The following is a 20,055-nucleotide window of genomic DNA, read 5'->3' as shown; positions in this document are numbered from 1 at the left end:
GAGTAGTGAAGCATAGGAAACATTTAGTGCCCCCACGCATTCAAAAATAAGTAGATGCTGTCCCTCGTTTTCCTCAAAAACCTAAGTCTGGAGTTCATTTTAGGTTGCCATTTGGCTTTAATCCCTTTTGGATAAAACTTGACAGTTTAAAAAGTTGTTCTCAGAGAGCTGCAGAATACTTTTTTATTTTGAAGGGGGCAGATGTTAGTAAAAGCTGAGATCTTGGCCAACCATATGCCCTCAGGCTGAAACTTGCTGGATTTGCTTATATTAAAGCTGATGCTCACAATTATTTTTTTACACACACACACCACCCCCAGCTGCAAAGCTGAGGACCATTAGTTGCTTTTGTTGGTTGGATTTTACTTGTTCTTAACTCTAGGACTGTGGTGTTCATCTAGTCTTTTAAAATGGGAAATAATGCCTTTTCAGAACAGAACTGGAGTATATACCTTCAAGGGCAAACTTACTTTTAAGAACACTCAAGCTTCAAATTTGGTTACTCTTATCTGTCTGTTGGCAGCTGCAAAGTGGGGATTAGCTGAGGACGAAGGAATCGGGAGGGGGAGAGCAAGCTCCTGCTCCTGGTCTTGATTTCTAAACTTCCAAGTGATCTTAAACCCTTCCTTCTGTCTGAAGGTTTGCTTGTGGCGAAGGAGAGCTTCTGGGTGGTACCCTCTGAAAGTGAACAGAAGTGCTATTCACACAAAGCTCTTTAGAAAGCTGACTTGGTGAACTTTCTGATGTTACCTTAAATTGCCTCTTTTTTCTGCCCCCTGATGCTAATGGATAGAATTTGAAAGAACCTAATTTATCGTAATTTCTGTTGTGTTTGCACTCAGTTAAATTTGGTAGAGTGCAGCAGTCCTTGATACTGTAAATCTGGAGTTAGCTGGGTGAAATGGAGGAGTTTACCCACTGAGCAATGCACAATTTATGTCCATCCTGACTACTTCGGATTTACTGCAGGCCCTGATCCTGCAAGGCTCCTCCTGAAAGGACCCTCTTGGCACAGCCCTGCTCCTTCGGCGGGGCGCTGCTGCAGGGCGGCAGCTCGCAGGGCTCCAGAGCTCTGTTGTAGAGCCAACTGTTCGCACAGCTTTCATGTCCCACAAAGAGCTTTGGGGAGCTCGACACATTCCCTGTTTGGTGGTTGGTGTGTTTCTTTTTTTTTTTCTCTCCTTTTCTTTTTTCCTTGTAAGAGGGAGAGAAGGAGATCCGCGCTACCAGCGAGGGTTCTCGCGGCGGGTGGGTGCCTGCTGCAGGAGGGGCGATCCTTGGGCAGCGGTGCCAGGCTGCGGCTGCCTCGCGGCGCGCCCGGCCCGCTCCAGTCCGGCCCGGTGCGGTCCAGTCCGGCAGTGCCGCCCGCGGGGCCGCGCCGGCTGCGCGCCCCTATCTCCCCGCAGCGCTACCTTAAGGGGCTGGTTGACATCAGCCGAGTGGGCTGGGCGGTGTGGGTGGGATTTCCTGTGCTGGAGGTCAGCTGCTCCCCGTCCCTCTCCCGTCCCTCCCTGCAGCCCGGGTCCCGCTCTCCCCGCGCCGGAGGGTCCCCTCATCCTCCCGGCTCCCTCCTCTCGGGTCGGATTTACCTAGTGATGTGTAAGCTACAGGATGCCCAGCAGCACTGGAAAGAGGTTTAAACCTACTAAATACATCCCTGTCTCCACAGCAGCTGCCTTATTAGTGGGTTCGACTACTTTATTTTTTGTTTTCACGTAAGTACGGCTGTGGCGGAGGGGGGCCCGGGTTGGGGCCGCCCGGCCTGGCGGGGGGGAGGCGGCCGTGCTTGACAGCTGCTCCAGGCCCTGCGGCTGCTGGTCCCGTTCTCTGCCTGTCTCCCGCTATCCCTTCCCGGCTTGGTTTTGCAGAGGCTTGTTTTCTCTCCGTTTCACGGAATGTGTCTGACAGTCGGATCCACCATTTCATGGCACATAAATCCGATCAGCCCCCTGCAGCTGCCGGCTGTGCACATCAAAGGTGCCGGTTAACCGCAGCCCCGTCTCCCCGGTGTGTGGAGTGGGGCTGGTGCACGGCAGGCGAATGCACCCAGCGCCACAGCCGCCCTGGTGCCGGCAGCCGCGAATCCAGCCTGCGCTGTGGCTGGCCGGAGACTCCTGCTTTAGGAGGGAGAGCTGGCCTTTTCCAGGGATCTCTCCGGTGTTTCGTGAATCATCCGCCAGAGCCTTTGGAAGTGGAAGGAATCCTGTTCTGAGCATTATGGATTCTACCTGTTTTTATATAACTGTACTTAAAAGCCTGAGGATCTAATGAACAAATTTAGATTTGCTTGAAGAAGGGAGGGGGAAACTTTACCCCCCTCCCTTCTCGGTTTCCTCTTCTCTCATTCCCATCTCCCTGAAATGCAGAATTGAGCTCTGGCGGTCAGCTTGCAGATCTCCTGTGGTTGTATTAATATGTGAGTGATGTAGTGCTTTAGCTTTTTGTTTCCTCTGCCTTTATATAAACTTGAGCTATGTAGCTCGCTAACCCTTCCTGTACTGGGGTAACGGCAGCTTCCCTGCAGAGGCGTTGGTGGTATTTCGGGAGAGGTGCTACAAAACCGTGCTCTGAAATCAGCTTTGACTAAGCTGCGTTTTGGGAAGGTGAAAGATTGCTGTTGGGTATTAAGATTCCTTATTTCACTTATTTTGAAACTGTCTTCCTTGTTTTGCCGTTGCAAATTTTAAGCTGAGCTCAGTGAAGCTGTTCCAAAACAGAAGACTGCATGACAGTGGGAGTATGTGTCAGTGTCTTTATCCATCTTGGTTTGACTATGAGAGGATTCGGTCCCTGTTTCAAAACTCTCATTATTATTGATATGATAATCTGACTGGAGGACTTCAGAATAAAATGCAGAATGTTGTTTTGCCTAACAGTTTCTTAAATCAGAGCCTCTTTTGACACCCGAGTTACGCTCTTGACTTAATGTGACTTGATTTCTTGTCTCTTGTTTTTAATGCATTTGACGTGAAGCACTGGTAAATCCTACCAGGTTATTGCAGTGTTTAGAACTGGTGCAGACCCCAAGAACTGGTACAAATGTAAGCCCATCATTCATCGTTTGGGCATCTAATTAGAGTTTGGGGCTCGCGGGCAAACACAAGGCAGAACTTGGCTTCTTGCGATGAACCTGGGTGTCACTGGTGTGCGACACGGGTGTGAATGGTTTTTGAACGGTTTCATAGTGAAGAAAAGAAAAGAAGGAGGGAAAAAAAGGGTTCTTCATGCTGGCATTTACCTTGCCTACGTTTTGAGAAATGGATAATGTGTGCTAAGGTTTCTGTGGAAGCTGTATGTTTGTTTTCACATCATACTTTCAATGTAGAGCTACAAATGGCTTGGTGATGTAAGACTTTCCTGGTAACACAGTTGTTGTTGAAACATCCTTTTGGCAGCAGGACATCAACTGAGAGGTTTGGTTTAGAATTTGTTACTGTACGGAAGAAGCGATTGGCTTCAGTCTGTTACGGATTCTCAATCTTAACTCTGCTCCCTCTGCTATCAGTGAATAATTACATGCAAAATGAAGTATTTTTAGGATCTCTCCATATTGTAACTTGGCCTATGCATCTCAGAGTGTTAGTAAATCTTTTGAGGGCTGTCCCAGACATACGTTCTCTGCTGCTGCCAAGTCTTGTGTGTAATAAAAGTAACACATAATTGAGCAACTGTTGTCAGGCAGTATCCGAAGTCCTGTCCATTCAAGAATACTCAGCTAGGTTTGTATGGAATTGCTGCTATATTTTATCCTGGGCATTTTTAGTAACATCTATCTTTATCTTGGAATCAAAGCAAATAGTGTGCATTGGATTAGTGTGCTGCTGGGTTTTTTTCTTCCTTGCCTGAGCATCTGTGTTAATTTTTTCTTCCACATGTACTGTTTTGTGTCCTGAAGATCTTTTTGTTGTGATAGGTTATTAAAAGCTGAGATAGACCTGAATTTCCAGGGGTGTTGATTTGCACAACTCTTTTGATTTTTAGGTAGATCTCTGATATGCAGCAGTTGAGGCACTGGCCTAATAATTGTTTTAAGCAGTGTTATTGGTATGATCTGTGCCTGCTTGTCATAGCGCAAGAAAGATGAAGATTTACATGCATGCTTGTTAATTCCTTGTTTGCATCATTAAGCTTTAAGGCAGCAGTGTTTGCTAATGAACTAACCTGTGCATAAACCCATGAAACTAATGAGGGCTGGGACTCAGATACCAAGTTTTGTGGTGCAGATAACTCGGTGGGATGTCAGGGACATGAGCAACTTCAGTGCAGGGGAACTGGGTAATGGAGGTTAATAGATGGGGAAAATGAAAACCCTTTTTATTAAGAAAACCCCAAACAGCAAAAAAACCCCACCAAATAACAAACAAACCAACATTTACTGAATACAAAAAATAATCACTGCAAACATTTCTGAGTAACGTGTACAAAACCCAGAGGCTCTGAGTCGGCTTTCTCCCTAGATGTGCTTGTGGGCTGAGGCCACATGTTACGAGTGTCTTCCGCTAGATGAAAAGCTCTTTGAAGATGAACGCCAGGGCCAGTGTTTTAGCAGCATGTCTTTATTTTTAGCTTTTGTCCAAACACCTTTACTAAACAGCAGCACATGAGTGTTTGGAATGCGTAGTCCCTGCCATTGGTTCATGGTGGTGTTGGTCAGTGGTACTCTTCTGCTTTCATTTGGGAAAATTCCATTCAGGATTCTCCTTTTATTCTTTTACTCCTTAGCTAACTATTTAGGATTCACTGTATCACTGTTATATTCTTCCTGATTTTATGAGAAGGAATTAAGTTATTTAGCTATCAAGATTATTGCCTGGAAAGGCAAGTAAATATCACAGTCCTATTGTGGCAGGCTTTTAGCTCTCTCTGTGTGTTCCCTTAATAATAAATACAAGTGTGTGAGTAGGTGATCTAACTGTCACAGTAGGAGAGTAAACAAGCATTAACTCTAAGCATTACACAGGAATGTATCAATAATGCTATATGTAATGATCAGGTTCATTTACTTACATGAACTAATCAGGTGACATAATGAAGGATAAACTAATTTTTCTTAACAGTGCAAGAGCCCAGACTGATTCAGTTCTAGCAGAGCTGAACTTCTTTCTACCAAAGCATTTTTTCCCTCATATTTTTCATAAGGCTTTTTGTTAGAGATAACAATTTAACCTATTTCAATGAAGTCTGGCCTTTTATGTCTTGGGCTTGTGACTGCCGTGGTGCGAACCTCAGTGTGTTTATTCACAGAACCTGAGTTTTGAGAACTTCCCACCTTCTTTCAGGTTGTCTCACTTCTGTATTAGTAGGGAGTGCAGCCAAATTGTCAGTAAGCATAATGCTCTAAAGCATAATGTTGCCCGATGAACTATTATGGCTGGACTCCATGAATTTAAAGGTCTTTTTTCCAACCTAAATCATTCTATGATTATTCTGCAGCTAATGGTTCTCTTCACCTGTTTAAATTGTGCTGCCTTTCCTGTAGGTTTTAGTGCTAAGAACCTCAGAGTTACTTTAACAGCTGTAGTGCCTCTATCTGCAGATTACACAGCAAGCTAAAAAAGCATAAGGCTTTGAGGAAAAAATGTTCTTATTTTAGTAAGGAGAACAAAAGCTCTTCCTGCTCTCACTGAATATTGTAGGCTAGAAATTTCTGATAAAATACCCATTTTCAGACCGCTTTCTGTAGCGTTCAGTCACTTGAGCATATTTCCTGTGGCAGAAACACCCAATTCATAACAAAAGTCCAGGTGCCACTACCTTTTTGATACAATGGTAGTAACACTGCTGTATATTATTCCCTTAAATGGGATAATAAACCAGGTAATTTTCTGTGTGAAATGAAAGCACAAGTAAGATTCATTCAGTCGATACTGTAAATGAGACTTCAGCTTTGTTCTTAGAAGTCATAACGGGAGGTAATTGTAGGTATACACCACAGATATGTACTTAGCTCTCTAATGCAGTCTGTGGCATGGGAATTCAGTACCAGCGCCCTTTGGAAAACAACTAAGGAGTAATAAATTGGTGTAGAGGAGCAACTGAAGTTGAAGTCACAGTAGGGATGAAAAGAAAATAGAGAAATAGCCTCCAACTTTGCTGTTCAAATGGTAGAAGGAGGAAGAGTGGCTAGGAAACTGTACTGCATAGCTGGGCCATAAGAAAATAGAGAAATAGCCTCCAACTTTGCTGTTCCAATGGTAGAAGGGGGAAGAGTGGCTAGGAAACTGTACTGCATAGCTGGGCCATAGGTGGATTTATCTTAGCAAAATGGAAGCTTGGCTGCATTACTGTTTAAAAAAACTCTTGGTATTCCTCCCACATTTGTATAGCATGTTGCTGTAGTTCATGAACCAGGACACGTCAGCATTTCTGCAATGGCTTAACCATACAGGTTAGCTGTATGTGAATTCAGATAAATTATGGTAAATTCACTTCTTAAATCCGTAAGCACTACCACCCTCCACCCCACAATTATCTGATCCTGCGCTGAAACAGCCCTGAAATAAGTATGTAATGGCATCTTAAAGTTCAACACTATAGTAACCATTCTGGATGGTAGTTAATGGAAATATAATTATATGTGTACTTGAACCCTCTATTAGAACTCATCCTCCCGTGATTTATATGTGTTCATAGATCAAGAAAGGGGAAGGTATCATTTGCTTTTTGACTTGGGTTTGTTTAGTCGCTATCAAAGGTCAAGCTAATAGGAGATCATCTTTGCTTTAGTGAATTTGGTTTGTATCCAAAGAAGTTTCTCCTGCCTAAAGTATTTTAAGGACTTTAGTGAACTCCAGTTCCAGATGCTCAGATGTTCACTTCTGCCAGTTCAGTGTTCTGATTTCAATTAAACCAAATGATACAATGTGATTTACAATAGATATTACTGATGTTATGGAGCTTCATCTGTAGCACAGGTGCATTTTATAGCAGCCTAGAGAAAAAGAGAACTGGATGCTGATTAGTAGATACACAAATAAGGAACTAAAGACAAAATCATAGCTTAGATTGTTTAAGTTAGGTATACTGGTGGACAGCATGAGTTCTGCCATGGAGTGTGACCTTGCATCCCTCTTATGGCTTAACCTCTGCCTAATGACTGGCTGAAGGATGCTTGTGGATTTGGGTGTAGCTGTGGTGGCAGTTTCTTGTGACATGATGCTAGAAGATCAAGGCTTACTGTGGTGTGTATGAATGTGCGCAGGAACATTGCCATTCTGCTTAGCCACTTCTCCCTCATACTAACTGAACAGTCACACAGACATCCTTGTAATTCTGAAACCTTTGCAACACAAAGTTCATCTTCCTTGCTTGTTTCTGGCTATCCTAGGGGTTAATTTGGTGCTGTTAATGCTAACTGTGAACAAGAACAAATTCCCTCCCCTCAAACTCTTTCCAAACTGTTATTTCAGTACCTGGAGCATTAATATATTTGGTTGGTTGGTTGGTTGGTTTTTCCCCCTTCCCACATGCTAATTAAGAAACTGCTGGAACTGATAGGTCACCAAGTATAAATTCACTGTCAGCCATGCAAGGATGTGCAAAAAGTATGAGTTTAATCAAGCGAATTTCAAAGCTGACTTCACAAACACAGCACTGAGATACCATAACATCTTCTATCTCGATCACAGCCTTACTGGCAGATTTTCCCTGTCTGCTCAACTTGCGATCCGGAAAAGGCAAAGCTTGCCAGGTTGACCCCAGTCAGCTCAGTTGTCATGTCTGTCAGCTCCAGAAAAAATATTTATTCTTGTTGTGACAAAGAAATCTCCTTTGAAGCTGTGGCAATTTCACCAATTTTTGTAAAGAGAATCTAGACAAACTTGTCACACAAGATAAAGAGACAGGCAGTCTCAGCAGGAAAATCCATGTAACTGAAGTGTGAAATGTCCCCTTCTTTAATTTTTTTTTTTAATGATGTAAGAGAGTTTTACTGCTTTAAATTAGTTGATTATGTCATCTTTTCTTCCAAGGGGACCAACAAAGTTGGCCATATAGCTGCTGAAAGCTATTAAAATTCAGTCTTTGAGGAAAAAAGCCCAGTGTTTATTATCAACAGGATTGTTATTTTTCCCCTCTTTCTGTAGTTTGGGAGAGGGGAAAGGAGAATCATCTTTGTGATGGTAGTAAGTAGGTAGACATCTTCAGCTGTGGAATGCACAGTTATCTGCTGAATCACAGAATAGAGCTGGTGGTTGGAAGAGGCTTTCAAACTCAGCCAGTCCGACCTTCAACCCAGTGCTGGAGGGTCAACACTGAACCATGGCTCTGAGCCCCAGGTGCACTTGCTGGAGTCACCATCTCCAGGGATGGTGACTCCATCAGTGCTCTGGGCAGACCATTCCAATGTTTGAGAACCCTTTCAGTGAAGAAATATTTCCTAATATCCAGCCTAAACCTCCCCTGGTGTGCAGCCATCACAGTGGCATTTCAGTGCTCACTGTAGGTCTAGTTTAAAGGCCTAAGCGTTAATGCAATGAAAGTTGTTGCTGTACATGGGCCATCCACAGCTGTAGGCAGTGCATGATTTATGCCACTGGCAACCTCCTTTCTATTTCCTCATGAGCAGAGATTAAGCCTGTGTGGAAAATAGGAATGAAAGTGTCTCAATCAGGTCAGGGTAGGCCTCTCCACCTTTAGCCATGAATATACAAGCAATTTTTCTGTTTTTGCTTATACTCCTTTTCAAGATGCTAAATCAAATACTGCCCATGTTTGCCCAAGCATGCCACACCTGTATCTTTTTATAAATAGAAGCAGTCTACAAAACTGCTCAAACCACACTGGTTTGTCAATGGGCTAAGGAATGCTACTGTTCAAAACACAAATAAAACTTAACATGGAGAGACGGGTAGAGGTGGTGACCTTGTGGCTCTGATAGAGACGGGTAGAGGTGGTGACCTCGTGGCTCTGATTTTTGAGGTTCATTATCTGGGGCAGTTGCTAATTATACACTGAGCATTTTTGTGTAAGCAACTTAATCTCTTACCAGGTGCTTCTTTGCTACAATTAGCTGTAGGACCCTGTGGCATGGGGAATCTATGTGGGACCTGTGAAAGGTGAGACCGTTTTTCTGTTCTTACCTTACTTGCTGTATAAGCTACAAGAAAACTTTCCGAGGCCTACAAAAGAAAGCTGTGAGTTTTGTTTAGCTTGCATTAGAAGATGTCTGAAATACAGTAATAAGGTGATATAAGACAATGAAGGACATGAAATAGATGCATACTGGAATGGGGAGAAGTATCTTAAAAGCTGAATGAATGCCTCACTTGTGCAAAAGTTCAACACTGATTTATTGTCCTTTGGTTTGAGCCAGTAGATACAAGACTTTTTTTGCTCCCTAATCCAAGAGTAATGTTCAATTTGGCTGCATTGTTACAGAGCTACTATTAGTTAATCACTTGTCTGTGGGAGCTGCTAATGAAATGGAAAGGAAGAGGCATGGGGGCTGAAACATTAATGCTGCAGATTTCAGTGGAAATTCTGCAGTATTCTTTTGCAAGGAATATCAGAGACTGGAAAACCATAGTCAGCCAAGTTCTTGTTTCGCTGCAGGACAGGCGGTTTTGGGGATCCTTACTGGGTGGTTGCAGTAATTAATTCAAACAAGTACACCAGAGCATAGGAGATGCTACATAAATCTTCAGCCAGTAATCTGCATCCAGAAAGAGGATTCAATTAGTGTGTGATTGTTCTTCTGCAATTACTAATGCGATTTAGCTGGGCTTGCTTCAAAGCTGTCCGAAGTGCCTAAAATTCTGAGCTCCAAACCTGTTACACAGACATTAGTTGGGTCCTTGATTCTTTGTTTTTCTCAGGATGGATATTATGGAATAAACTGTACAGTAACCCACACTTGGATATTGCAGTGGTTACCATGGTTTTCTGTTCATGAAAGTGTAAACTGAGAATTTGTGGACTTAAAATGCAAAATCCTTATGAAGTACCTGTGCTCTGCTGCTGTCCGTTGAGATCATCCAGCAACAAAGGACAGTGGAGCCAGGTGCAGAAAGAGAGCTATTGAATATTAGATCTAAACACCAAAGCAGCTGCTTCCAGCATTCACATGCACCATTTTGTTATGCTCTTTAATACTGTGTGAAGTCGCCTAATTAGGAAATGCTGCCCTTTGTGCAAGAGGACAACAAGCTCTGTGGAGCAAGGCAGGCAATGTGAAGACGGGAATATGTGAAACAGAGATTGTTGTCAAGCCACATGTAAAGTGATGTCATTATTTTTTGATGAAGGGAGGTGTTTGTAGGGGCTGACTGCTTGGTAATTCCCATGGCAATAAGGTTTGTGTGTCCCACTTTGAAATCAACACTCTGTAGAAAACCTGTAGATACTTAGACAAAACTCATCACAGCATGCTCTTAAATGAACAAATTGCTTTTCAAGTTGGAGCTTAACAAAGCGAACTTGAAGCTGCTTAAATATATAAGGGCTTTCATAAATAAATCAGACACAACCTTACTCTCACAGGATTCTTAAAACTAGATTGGCATTTACATTAGCTCTTTTCCATGCCTTCAGGAAAATAGTCCAGTGTAATACCTATTTCAGCAGAGTTTAAGTACAGTGCTGGGAATAAGGAAGGCTTGGACGTTCCTATAAGCAAGCATAATTTTAATTTAAACTTGGGTTGATCACAGAAATGCTGCAAAATGGAAAAGTCCATCTTAAGACTTTTCTGCCTACACTGATCCCAGTCAGCTGGGGGAGGCAAGTATTTTCTTACAGAGAAACACTTCCTCTCCTCCTTTTCAGCCAGTTTCCAAAGTTATTTGGGATTATTTTCATTGTGTGTAATCTCCCTTTCAGTTTTTCTTCTTCTCATGAGTGAGTGTTCGTTTTGCACGCTTCGCTTTCTCTGAAGAGTAATGTTTGCCTTAGCAATAAGGCTCTCCAGATGTGTGATGATCTAATAACACCAAGCACCAGTGGTTAACTCTTCTCTGCCATCAGCAGCTTGCTGAGCCACCTCCCAGCAATTGATGCTGGTAGTATCTTGGCTTCAGGTGGCAGGAGCTGTTAGCTGTGTAGGTGAGCACGCCCTCCCTCCGTGGGGTTTGTCCAGCACTGAGCTCAGGAGACACTGCCCACAGACTTTCCCCTAGAACCACACTGTTAACTTGGCTTCTTCTCCAACATCCCAAGGCACAGTGCTTTTGGATATCTATGTGGTCAAACCTGTCTCTCTAGGACTCTAGGATTACTATTTTCATTTCCTTTTTTTCATTATCTTCTCATTGCTCCCTTCTATGATGCCTAAGTCTCACATCTGTCTTTTCTCTTTGACAGTCTTGCTGCAACCCTGTCCTTATCACCTGGCTACATGGAAGCACATTGCTTTTCTAATGGCTCACTCCTTGAATATAGATTGAGGTTAGTGGTTCAAGCTGGCCAGGCTAGGTTCACTTCTAGGGGTAGGCCCTGTGCTTTATGTCTGTAGCTCACAAAGGTCTCCAGGATGGAGCTGGGGTTTGGCCTGGCAGGACTCAGTTGGAGGGCAAGAGTGCAAAAGCACAGAGTGGGAAAATGCTCAGTTGTGTCTTGTCTGTGTGGATGGATTTAAAAACCGTTTTGTGGTTAGGACTATTATTGGGGCAGCCAGTGCCTGGGCTCAGGTCTTAATCCTGTAAAAAGCTTTCTGTACTCTCTCTGGCAAGTCACTTAATCCTTCTTCTGCATTAAGTGCAAGATTTTATCTGTGGTTGTTTCTTACACTGATAGTTAGCTGGGGCAGAACTGTGCCACTCCCTGTGTTGATGTCTCTGTCCCATCTGGTCCCCAACAGCATAACTTGTAAGACCCTTCATGGGAAGGTAATGGGTTCAAGCCTGCAGTGGGCAGTAGTGTCCTCCCTACTCTAGTCGTGAGGTCTGTGGTGACAGGTTGGACTCGATGATCTTTGAGGTCTCTTCCAACCTTAGTGATACTGAATCTACTGAGTAAACTTGTGAAGTAAGTTGCCAGTGCTGTCATTCCTGTGCCTGAAAGAGGGAAGCTGGGGCAGAGAGACACTGTACACCTGGAGCACTGGTGTTGAAGAAGTTTCACATATATGTACCAACTCCAGGCTAGTGTCCTGTGAGCCCAAGACTCCCTGGGGGTGATTCATTCAGAGGGGGCTGCTGAAGGTATGGTTTATTCTAGAACTTCTTTTCCATCTAATGTCAGTTTAGGCCATTCTCAAATGCCAGGGAATGTCATGCAGCAAGACTGTTTTCTTTCTTTGACACTTAAATCTGCATGAGTGTATGACTGTGGAGATACATGTACTAATGCTTCATTGTGTGTCTTTAAAAGTTTAATGATAACATTGTAGTATTTAAAGTTTCATTTGCATGTCATTCCACGATGGCTAATTGCTTTTGCCAAGTAGGTTTTCTTGCATTGTATTACAAAGGCTGGTGGGATAGAGCTCCATGGTATCTGTGGTTCAAAATCTGAAAAATTAATGGCACCTTCTTTATCCTGCTGTGTTTGATGTATAATTCATATCTGATAAAATAGAAAAGCACCTCTGAACCAGCTATCACCTCTCCATTTACTGTCTAGGTGGGGTTTTTCCATATCTTCCCTTGCTGGATGTTGGGGATTTGTGAATTTTAGGCCCTAGAGTGCTCCTGAAGAAGGTGGTTGCCAGACTCATGTTTTCTTCACCTGTCATTTCCTTCAGACTCCTCATCATTTGTGGTATCTGGCCCCAGGACTTGTGTTGACCACAAACTGCATTGCTGCTGTAGCAGACCACTGCCATGACCCTTGACTTTTAGCATAACCTGAGTTTGTGGTTTACCTTTTCAGAGGCACTTGCCAGCAGAAGGAAAGAGAAGTACAGGGGTTTTAAAAGTTTCTCACTACTTACAACCACTCTCCATCTCAAAGAGATGCAGGTCTGGACTAAGCAGTAACTCTTACACAATACATCCCTCATGTCTGGTGTAACTTCTGAGTGGTCTCTGCAGTCACTCTGGGTGTCCGTAGGCTGCCTGGCTCTTACACTGTTCTTAGTCTCCCTCTTGAGAGGTGACCTTCAGATCAGTCTGTTCAGGTGGATAAGGCTTTTTGCCCAGTACAGACACACTGGATGTACCACTGTTAGTTTAACTTCTTCTGAAGTGCCAGAGTAGAGATAGAGGAATCAGGGTTATGAGATGCAGTTCAAAATCTTCCTGTCTGTGGAGCTGGGGTGGCTTTTATGTGTTGATGCAACAATTCTTCTGTATGGAAACATTAAGTGTTCTCAGTGGGTCACCGTCTTTGTTGTGGCACACACACATTTGGTATCCTCTGAGAAGAGGCTGACCAACTGTCCTGAGTTAACACAGCCTGCTCTCACAAGTCCCTTTCCCCTCACACAGATGGGAGTGAAAGTAACACCAAAAAATTTCTGAGTTGAGATCAAGAGTTTTACTGGAACTGATCCAGTGCACCAGAAGCCAGCAACCTCTGCCCCCTGACCCACAGCCAGCCTAGCAGGGAAAGCCAGCACCCCAAATACTGGAAACTGGAAGTAGCAACTGGAACAGGAAGCCTCTTGTGTTCCAGTCTGAACTTCAAGCCCCATGATAATTTGCTTCAGCCCGCACTTTCATTTTGAAGCTAGCATGTCAACAGCATGGTATTAAATATCAGCATCAGAATCAACTCAGCCCATGAAATCATATTTCCGCCTTCTCCCTCACTACTGAGTTCTGTGTGCTTAGTCTGTTGAATTTACTTGATGCAGAAAAGTAAGGAGAGTTGTGTCTGGTCAACAAGGAAGGAGATGCCTAGTAATCGAACAGTTACCTAGTCCTCTTCTGAACACAAGAGCGCTGTGTAGTGGTGTGGGGCACTGGATCCTGATTTTTTTGTGAGGAATGTGCTTTATGCTTTTGTTTGCATCTTTCATAGTAGCATTATTTCTTTTTGTGGCTTGAACTGCTTTCAAAATGAGGAAAAGCTATTTTGGGATTGCCACTTGGCATTAAAAAAGTGTCTCTTCTTGCCAGTTTTCTAGTTGGGTCCCCCAGAAATACTTTTACTGTTGGCCTGTTTCTGCCATTGTGTATGTTGTGATGTGTCTCCAAAACAGCATACTATGCATGTATGATGGGTGGATGCCTGCATGTCTGATGAGGGATTGATTTCCCTGGGCATGCAAGTCCTGCCAACTCTTCAGTTACAAAACTTAAGGTTTTGATACACATTCAGTCTCTTAGTCCCACTTTGGCTGCCTCTTTTGGAAGATGTTTCTTTGGAGCAAAGAATGATGTACTGTGTTATTCTATTTATTTATTTTTAATAAAAGCAAGTTTACACTTACATTGAGATCTGGATCTAATTCAGACTTCTGCCCTTAGTTCCCTTCTTACTCTTTCTTACTATGTCTGCTTAAATCACTTGAAGCTGTATAAGAACCTGATTCTGTTCACTTGGCATGTCAGTTAAAATCTCACCACAGAGTGATTATCATAGGTATTCAAGTGACTGCATGCTTGGTTTAAAGCCCTTGGAGGGCTGTTGGTTCTCCTGGCTAATTGCATTACTTCAGCTGCCTCTATCACCCTGCTCATCCTGGTCCATAGCCTTCTGAAAGAGGACTATCTGCTGCCTAAGGACAAGATCCTGTTCTATAACTTAGAAGGGATGAGCTTTTCCAAGCATAAAGAATAACATTCTTCAGCTTCATTTTGGAAATGACTGAATCATTTTGGGGTGGTGTCCCCCAGGGATCAGTGTTGGGCCCCATCCTGCCTGGGGGCAGGTGTAGATCTGTTAGAGGGTAGGAGGGCTGTGCAGAGGGACCTTGACAGGCTGGACAGATGGGCAGAGTCCAAGGGCATGTGATTTAACACATCTAAGTGCCAGGTTCTGCACATTGGCCACAACAACCCCATGCAGTGCTACAGGCTGGGGTCAGAGTGGCTGGAGAGCAGCCAGGCAGAGAGGGACCTGGGGGTGCTGGTTAATAGTAGGCTGAACATGAGCCAGCACTGTGCCCAGGTGGCCAAGAAGGCCAATGGCATCCTGGCCTGTATCAGGAACAGTGTGGCCAACAGGAGCAGGGAAGTCATTGTGACCCTGTTCTCAGCCCTGGTTAGGCCACACCTTGAGTACTGTGTCCAGTTCTGGGCCCCTCAGTTTAGGAAAGATGTTGAGTTGCTGGGAGGTGTCCAGAGAAGGGCAACAAAGCTGGGGAGGGATTTGGAGCACAAGCCCTATGAGGAGAGGCTGAGAGTGCTGGGGTTGCTTAGCCTGGAGAAAAGGAGGCTCATGGGGAGACCTTATTGCTGTCTACAACTACCTGAAGGGAGGTTGTAGCCAGGTGGGGGTTGGTCTCTTCTCCCAGGCAACCAGCACCAGAACAAGAGGACACAGTCTCAAGCTGTGCCAGGGGAGGTTTAGGCTGGAAGTTAGGAAGAAATTCTTCACAGAAAGAGTGATTTGCCATTGGAATGTGCTGCCCAGGGAAGTGGTGGAGTCACCATCACTGGAAGTATTTAAGAAGAGACTGGATGGGGCGCTTGGTGCCATGGTTTAGTTGATGAGATGGTGTTGGGTGATAGGTTGGACTCGATGACCTTGAAGGTCTTTTCCAACCTGTTCTGTTCTATTCTAAAGTGGGACAAATATTTTGCTTGAAGGGAAGAGCTAGCAAAAAGACTGCAGTCCAACAGTTAATTTGGCAAAGTGATTTAGGATGGAAAATGCCATGCAATGCTGCTCTACACCTGTCAGTACCATCAACAGATACCTGAACACACTCACATCAGCTTTTCCAGTGGCTGCTAGTCTTTAGATGCTTTGTTCCACTCCCCAGTTTTCAAGATGCATTTTCAAACTTTCAAGAAGTACTGAGCTTACCCTCTGAAAGTCAGCCCTTTGAAATCTGCTTTTTCCACAGGGTGACAGTCTTTTAAAGATCTTCTTTCCTATTTTGTTTTTTTTTTTAGTTCAGAAAACAGTGATTCAAATTAAATTACCTCTTTTAGAAGACAATTCAGACAAAGTGACCAATCTGCCTCCCTTTAATTGGTAGGAAACAGGATGGAAACACAGGAGAGGGTAAGATACTGCTGTTGTGAATTAATCTTGCTACAGGCAAGGATTTCTTTCGTTTTCCCCTATCTTAGTGTTTAGAGAAAGGAAATTTATCCAAGGAAAAAGTTGCAGAGTGGTAAGGGATGTTCTAATTTCCCTTCCCCACAGAAGGGATTTTATTTTCTCCAAGAATATAAGAATACTTGACTATCACTTCCTTGACTTTACCTGTGATACTTTGAAGGCTGCTGTAGGAGAGGTACATCAAGGGAGGCCTGGACTAATGCTGATTTGTACTCTGTGCTGTAGTAGCCTTGTCTGGGTCCATGTTCAGAAAGCAGAAATGTGTCAGAAGTCAGCTCTACACAGAATTTTCAAATTGCTATTCTACATGTAGATTACCTTTCTTTTAAGTGTATCTTGGGTGTAGCCTCCTGAAAATGTAATCAATAAAAGAACACAGGATGGCTGCTGCACTGAGCACACTTAAAATGCAGTCATGTATTTAAAATCTATAATTCTTTATTTCAAACTAAAGAAACAGAGAGAAAAGACAACCAGAAATCCCTCAAGGGAAAGTACTGCATGTTCAGGTCTCTTGTCATGGCCTATTTTATTTATAAATACAAAAAATGTGAAGTCTATTTGTGTTGTAGAGCTACAGTTTGTCCAGTGTTCTTTGTCATTCTCTCAGATTCTGACAATCCCAAAAGCCTGATCCCGTGCTGACACTGTGAGGTTTTAGGTGCATTCTAGTATAAATGTCTATCTGGAAAGAAGCTGCCAATCTCCATTTTTGGATGAGCCTTAAAGGAAGATTCAGGCACAATAAACCAGACTTGTTCAGTGACAGTTCAGCATCACTTCACTTGCCATGGATGATCACCCTATCAAAAACTGCATCCCGCTGTGATGACAGTTTGCTGGAAGCTCTCCACAGATTCATTAGAAGTTGGCTGAGCCCCAGCTCCACAAATTAGTGGTCAGAAGAGACTGTAGGGCACAAGTCTATCCAATTTCTAGTGTTGATTTGATTCTTTCTTTCCCTTTTTTTTTTAATTAACACTTTAGAAAGTGTGTCAGCAGAGTGCCAAAGAAGACAAGAAATGATCAGCTAAAACATTGTATTGCAGCATATGACGCTGTTCCATATTGTCATGAGAACATGACACTTAAATATGGCAGTGGGGTTTTTTTTTCCTCTTACTTTTGTTCATTTTGTAGTCAACAGCAATTTATTTGGCTCTTGGCTACCAGAATGGACCTATTATGGAACATGCTTACAGCTTCTTCAGTCTCAGTTCCAGAGGTGCTTGTTGGTCCACTGTTCACAGAGAAGGAACCGCCTTTACTGTGGAGTAGTGGGACCAGGATCCTTCTGTGCAGTTTCACTGCTGTGCATGTAGCTAAACAAGACTTGAAACAGTCCCTTCCACTTTTCCTGCAGTGGGCTGAGTAGTCAGAAGATTTTACACAGAAGTAGACAATTACTAAAGCAGTGATGAAACATAAGCAGTAATTAACTATTTCCATCACCTTAGTTATGTATATTTCTAAAGAACACCATTGCCCTTAGGCCTATCCTTACAGGCCTTTGTAAACAGGTCCTGTTCAGCCTTCTTGTAGCCCCTTTCAGATACTGGAAGGCCTCTACTAGGTCTCCCTAGAGCTTTCTTCTCCAGGCTGAACAATCCCAGCTCCCTCAGTATGCTCTCATAGCAGAGGTGTTCCAGCCCCATGATCATTTCCGTATCGATGTGAATCGTTGCATCTAGGAGGAAGCAAAGCAATGACAGTGACAACAAGAAGAAAGGCCCTCTTGACATTCATCATCCCAGCTGCTCCACTGAGGTCAGTTAAACAAGTGGATTTTGGTGGTTTGTTTTTTTTTTTCTGCCTATGAACTACTAGGGTTTTAGCAGCTCTTAAGAAAGACTCTTCAAGAAAATGATCTAATGTGGGAGTGCAGCGATGGCTCACTCTGATTTATGAATTCCTCAGAATTTCCAGCGTGATTCTGTGAATCATGTTAATGTGGCTTCTTAGATGTGATTCAAGTAGCTTCCATTTGCATGGCTTCCTTAATAGCCTCTCTGTCACAGTCTGGAGGTTGTTGGAGTCCGAGCTGGGAGTTTCATTCAAGCCAAAGCTGCCTTCCAGTACCTGCTGGGGGCCTACAAGAAGGATGGAGAGAGGCTGTTTACAAAGACCTGCAGTGACAGGGTGAGGAGCAATGGCTTCAAATTAGAGATGGACAGATTTAAATTGGGTGTCAAGAAGTTGTTCTTCACTATGAGGGTGGTGGAACACCGTAACAGGTTGCCCAGGGAGGTGGTTGAGGCCCTTTCCCTGGAGATATTCAAGGTGAGGCTCGTCGAGGCCCTGGGCGACCTGATCTAGCTGGGGATGTCCCTGCTGACTGTGAGGAGGTCAGACTGGATGACCTTTGGAGGTCCCTTCCAGCCTGGACCATTCTATAATTCTATTTGAGAGTTGTCCCTGCCCATGGTGGGTAGTTGGAGTAGCTGATCTCCAAGGTCCCTTCCAACTTAAGCTATTCTATGATTCTGTGTTGTTGAAGATGAGCTTGCTGATGGAAAGGCAGGCTGCACCAGCTGTGAAGTGTCCTCCCATAAGGGCTAGCTGCAGGCAATAATACTTAACCTCAAAAGTCAACTGTGTTAATTCTGGCTGCATTTAAAGCCTTGTTACTCTTGCTGATGTCAGAGAAAACCTAGTGTTTTATTTGGGGTTTAATTCATATTGAATGCTGGGTTTTGGTTACAGGCCTGAGACTTTTTTTCAAAAGCCTTTTCTGAGTGTATCTCTGGCAGCAGGAAAAGGTTTACAGATGTGGAGACTGTACTATCACTCATGTAGAAGAACAAAATATGAAACATTTGCCACTGGTTTTCCAGGAATTTGTTTGGGTAACTTTGGCAGCTGTACCCTTTTATTGGAGAAGAGAGTACACAGGAAGGGACAAGCAGAAATAATAATCTTCTGTCAGTGTCAGTAGAAGTGACTGGGTCAAAAGCTCTGTGAAAAATGGAGTTTCCAGAGCAGACATACTAAAGCTTTAGCCTGGTTCACAGTTTTTCCTTTTCCTACCCTGAAGCACTCCATCATAATTGCCTTTTCCTCATACTACACCTGTCAAAATATGACACTGTTAGGCACTAAACTCAAGAGGTGTGACAGCTGTGTGTTTTGCCCTGCCAGAATGGAGGTGGCATGCATCCATCTTCTAGTACTTGCCCTGGTCTGCTAGTATTTTCCCCCCCTTAATATAGAGATAATACCAAACAATAGTATTTTAACTGTTTCCCCTTTGGCTAATCTTCCTGCTAATGTAGTTGTAAAAGATTTCTCTGTTCCTTGTACAGTTGTAGAACCATGTCTTGGCACTGGTTTTGCTCAGTGCCTGAAGATCTGGTGGGACTGCCTGGAGCCACCTAGTCTGAATGCCCTGGGCAGGTTTAGGTATCAGTAGGGAAACTTGGCTGTAAAACCTGGGGTACATGTCAGCATAGACTGAATGATCACTGTGAACAGCTGATCCTTGCTTCTAGGAAGCTTACCGTGGTATCAAGAAAGTATTGGATGGAGAAAGGAGTTGCCAGACTTGTTCAGAACAACTGTTTGGTGATAATTACTCAGCCATTTTTCACTGCCAAAGGTATGCAGAAGTAAGTAGATGTTGTCTATTGCTCCTAAGCCCTGCAGGGTTTGCCTCCACTCACTAATATGTCTTTAAACCTGACTAGTGTCTATATCCAGATTCACCTTGTGTGCATAAATACTTGCTGAAAAAGCTAGTTCTTCACAAACACTGTATCATTCAAGAAATTAAAGGCACTCTGCTATGGCATTTGGGATTTTAATTTTTTTTCAACACTTGTACTATTTTTAGCCTTGTTTCATAAAAAAAATTAGATTATTATGTTCATTCATCCATCCATTCCTTCTATTCTGAACTTTTAAATCCATTAACTCATTCCTATCAAGTTCAATAAGGGCACTGAA

The 20,055-nt window shown here is 43.4% G+C and overlaps 1 protein-coding gene across 1 annotated transcript in view; it reads left to right on the top strand.

The window, feature by feature from the left end:
* The first annotated feature begins 1,494 nt into the window (after positions 1–1,494).
* Positions 1,495–20,055, top strand: part of ZDHHC8 (zinc finger DHHC-type palmitoyltransferase 8) — a 112,988-nt gene continuing 94,427 nt past the window's right edge. The window contains exon 1 of the mRNA XM_009911008.2: positions 1,495–1,715. Within this exon, the coding sequence (XP_009909310.2) occupies positions 1,612–1,715 (104 nt within the window). The 5' untranslated portion in view covers positions 1,495–1,611. The remainder of the gene's footprint in view (positions 1,716–20,055) is intronic.

Source organism: Dryobates pubescens, chromosome 25 (genome assembly GCF_014839835.1).
Source record: "Dryobates pubescens isolate bDryPub1 chromosome 25, bDryPub1.pri, whole genome shotgun sequence".
In the NCBI taxonomy this organism is placed as follows: domain Eukaryota; kingdom Metazoa; phylum Chordata; class Aves; order Piciformes; family Picidae; genus Dryobates; species Dryobates pubescens.
The sequence above is the reverse complement of the archived record's forward strand: the minus strand, read 5'-3'. Positions and strand labels throughout refer to the sequence as shown.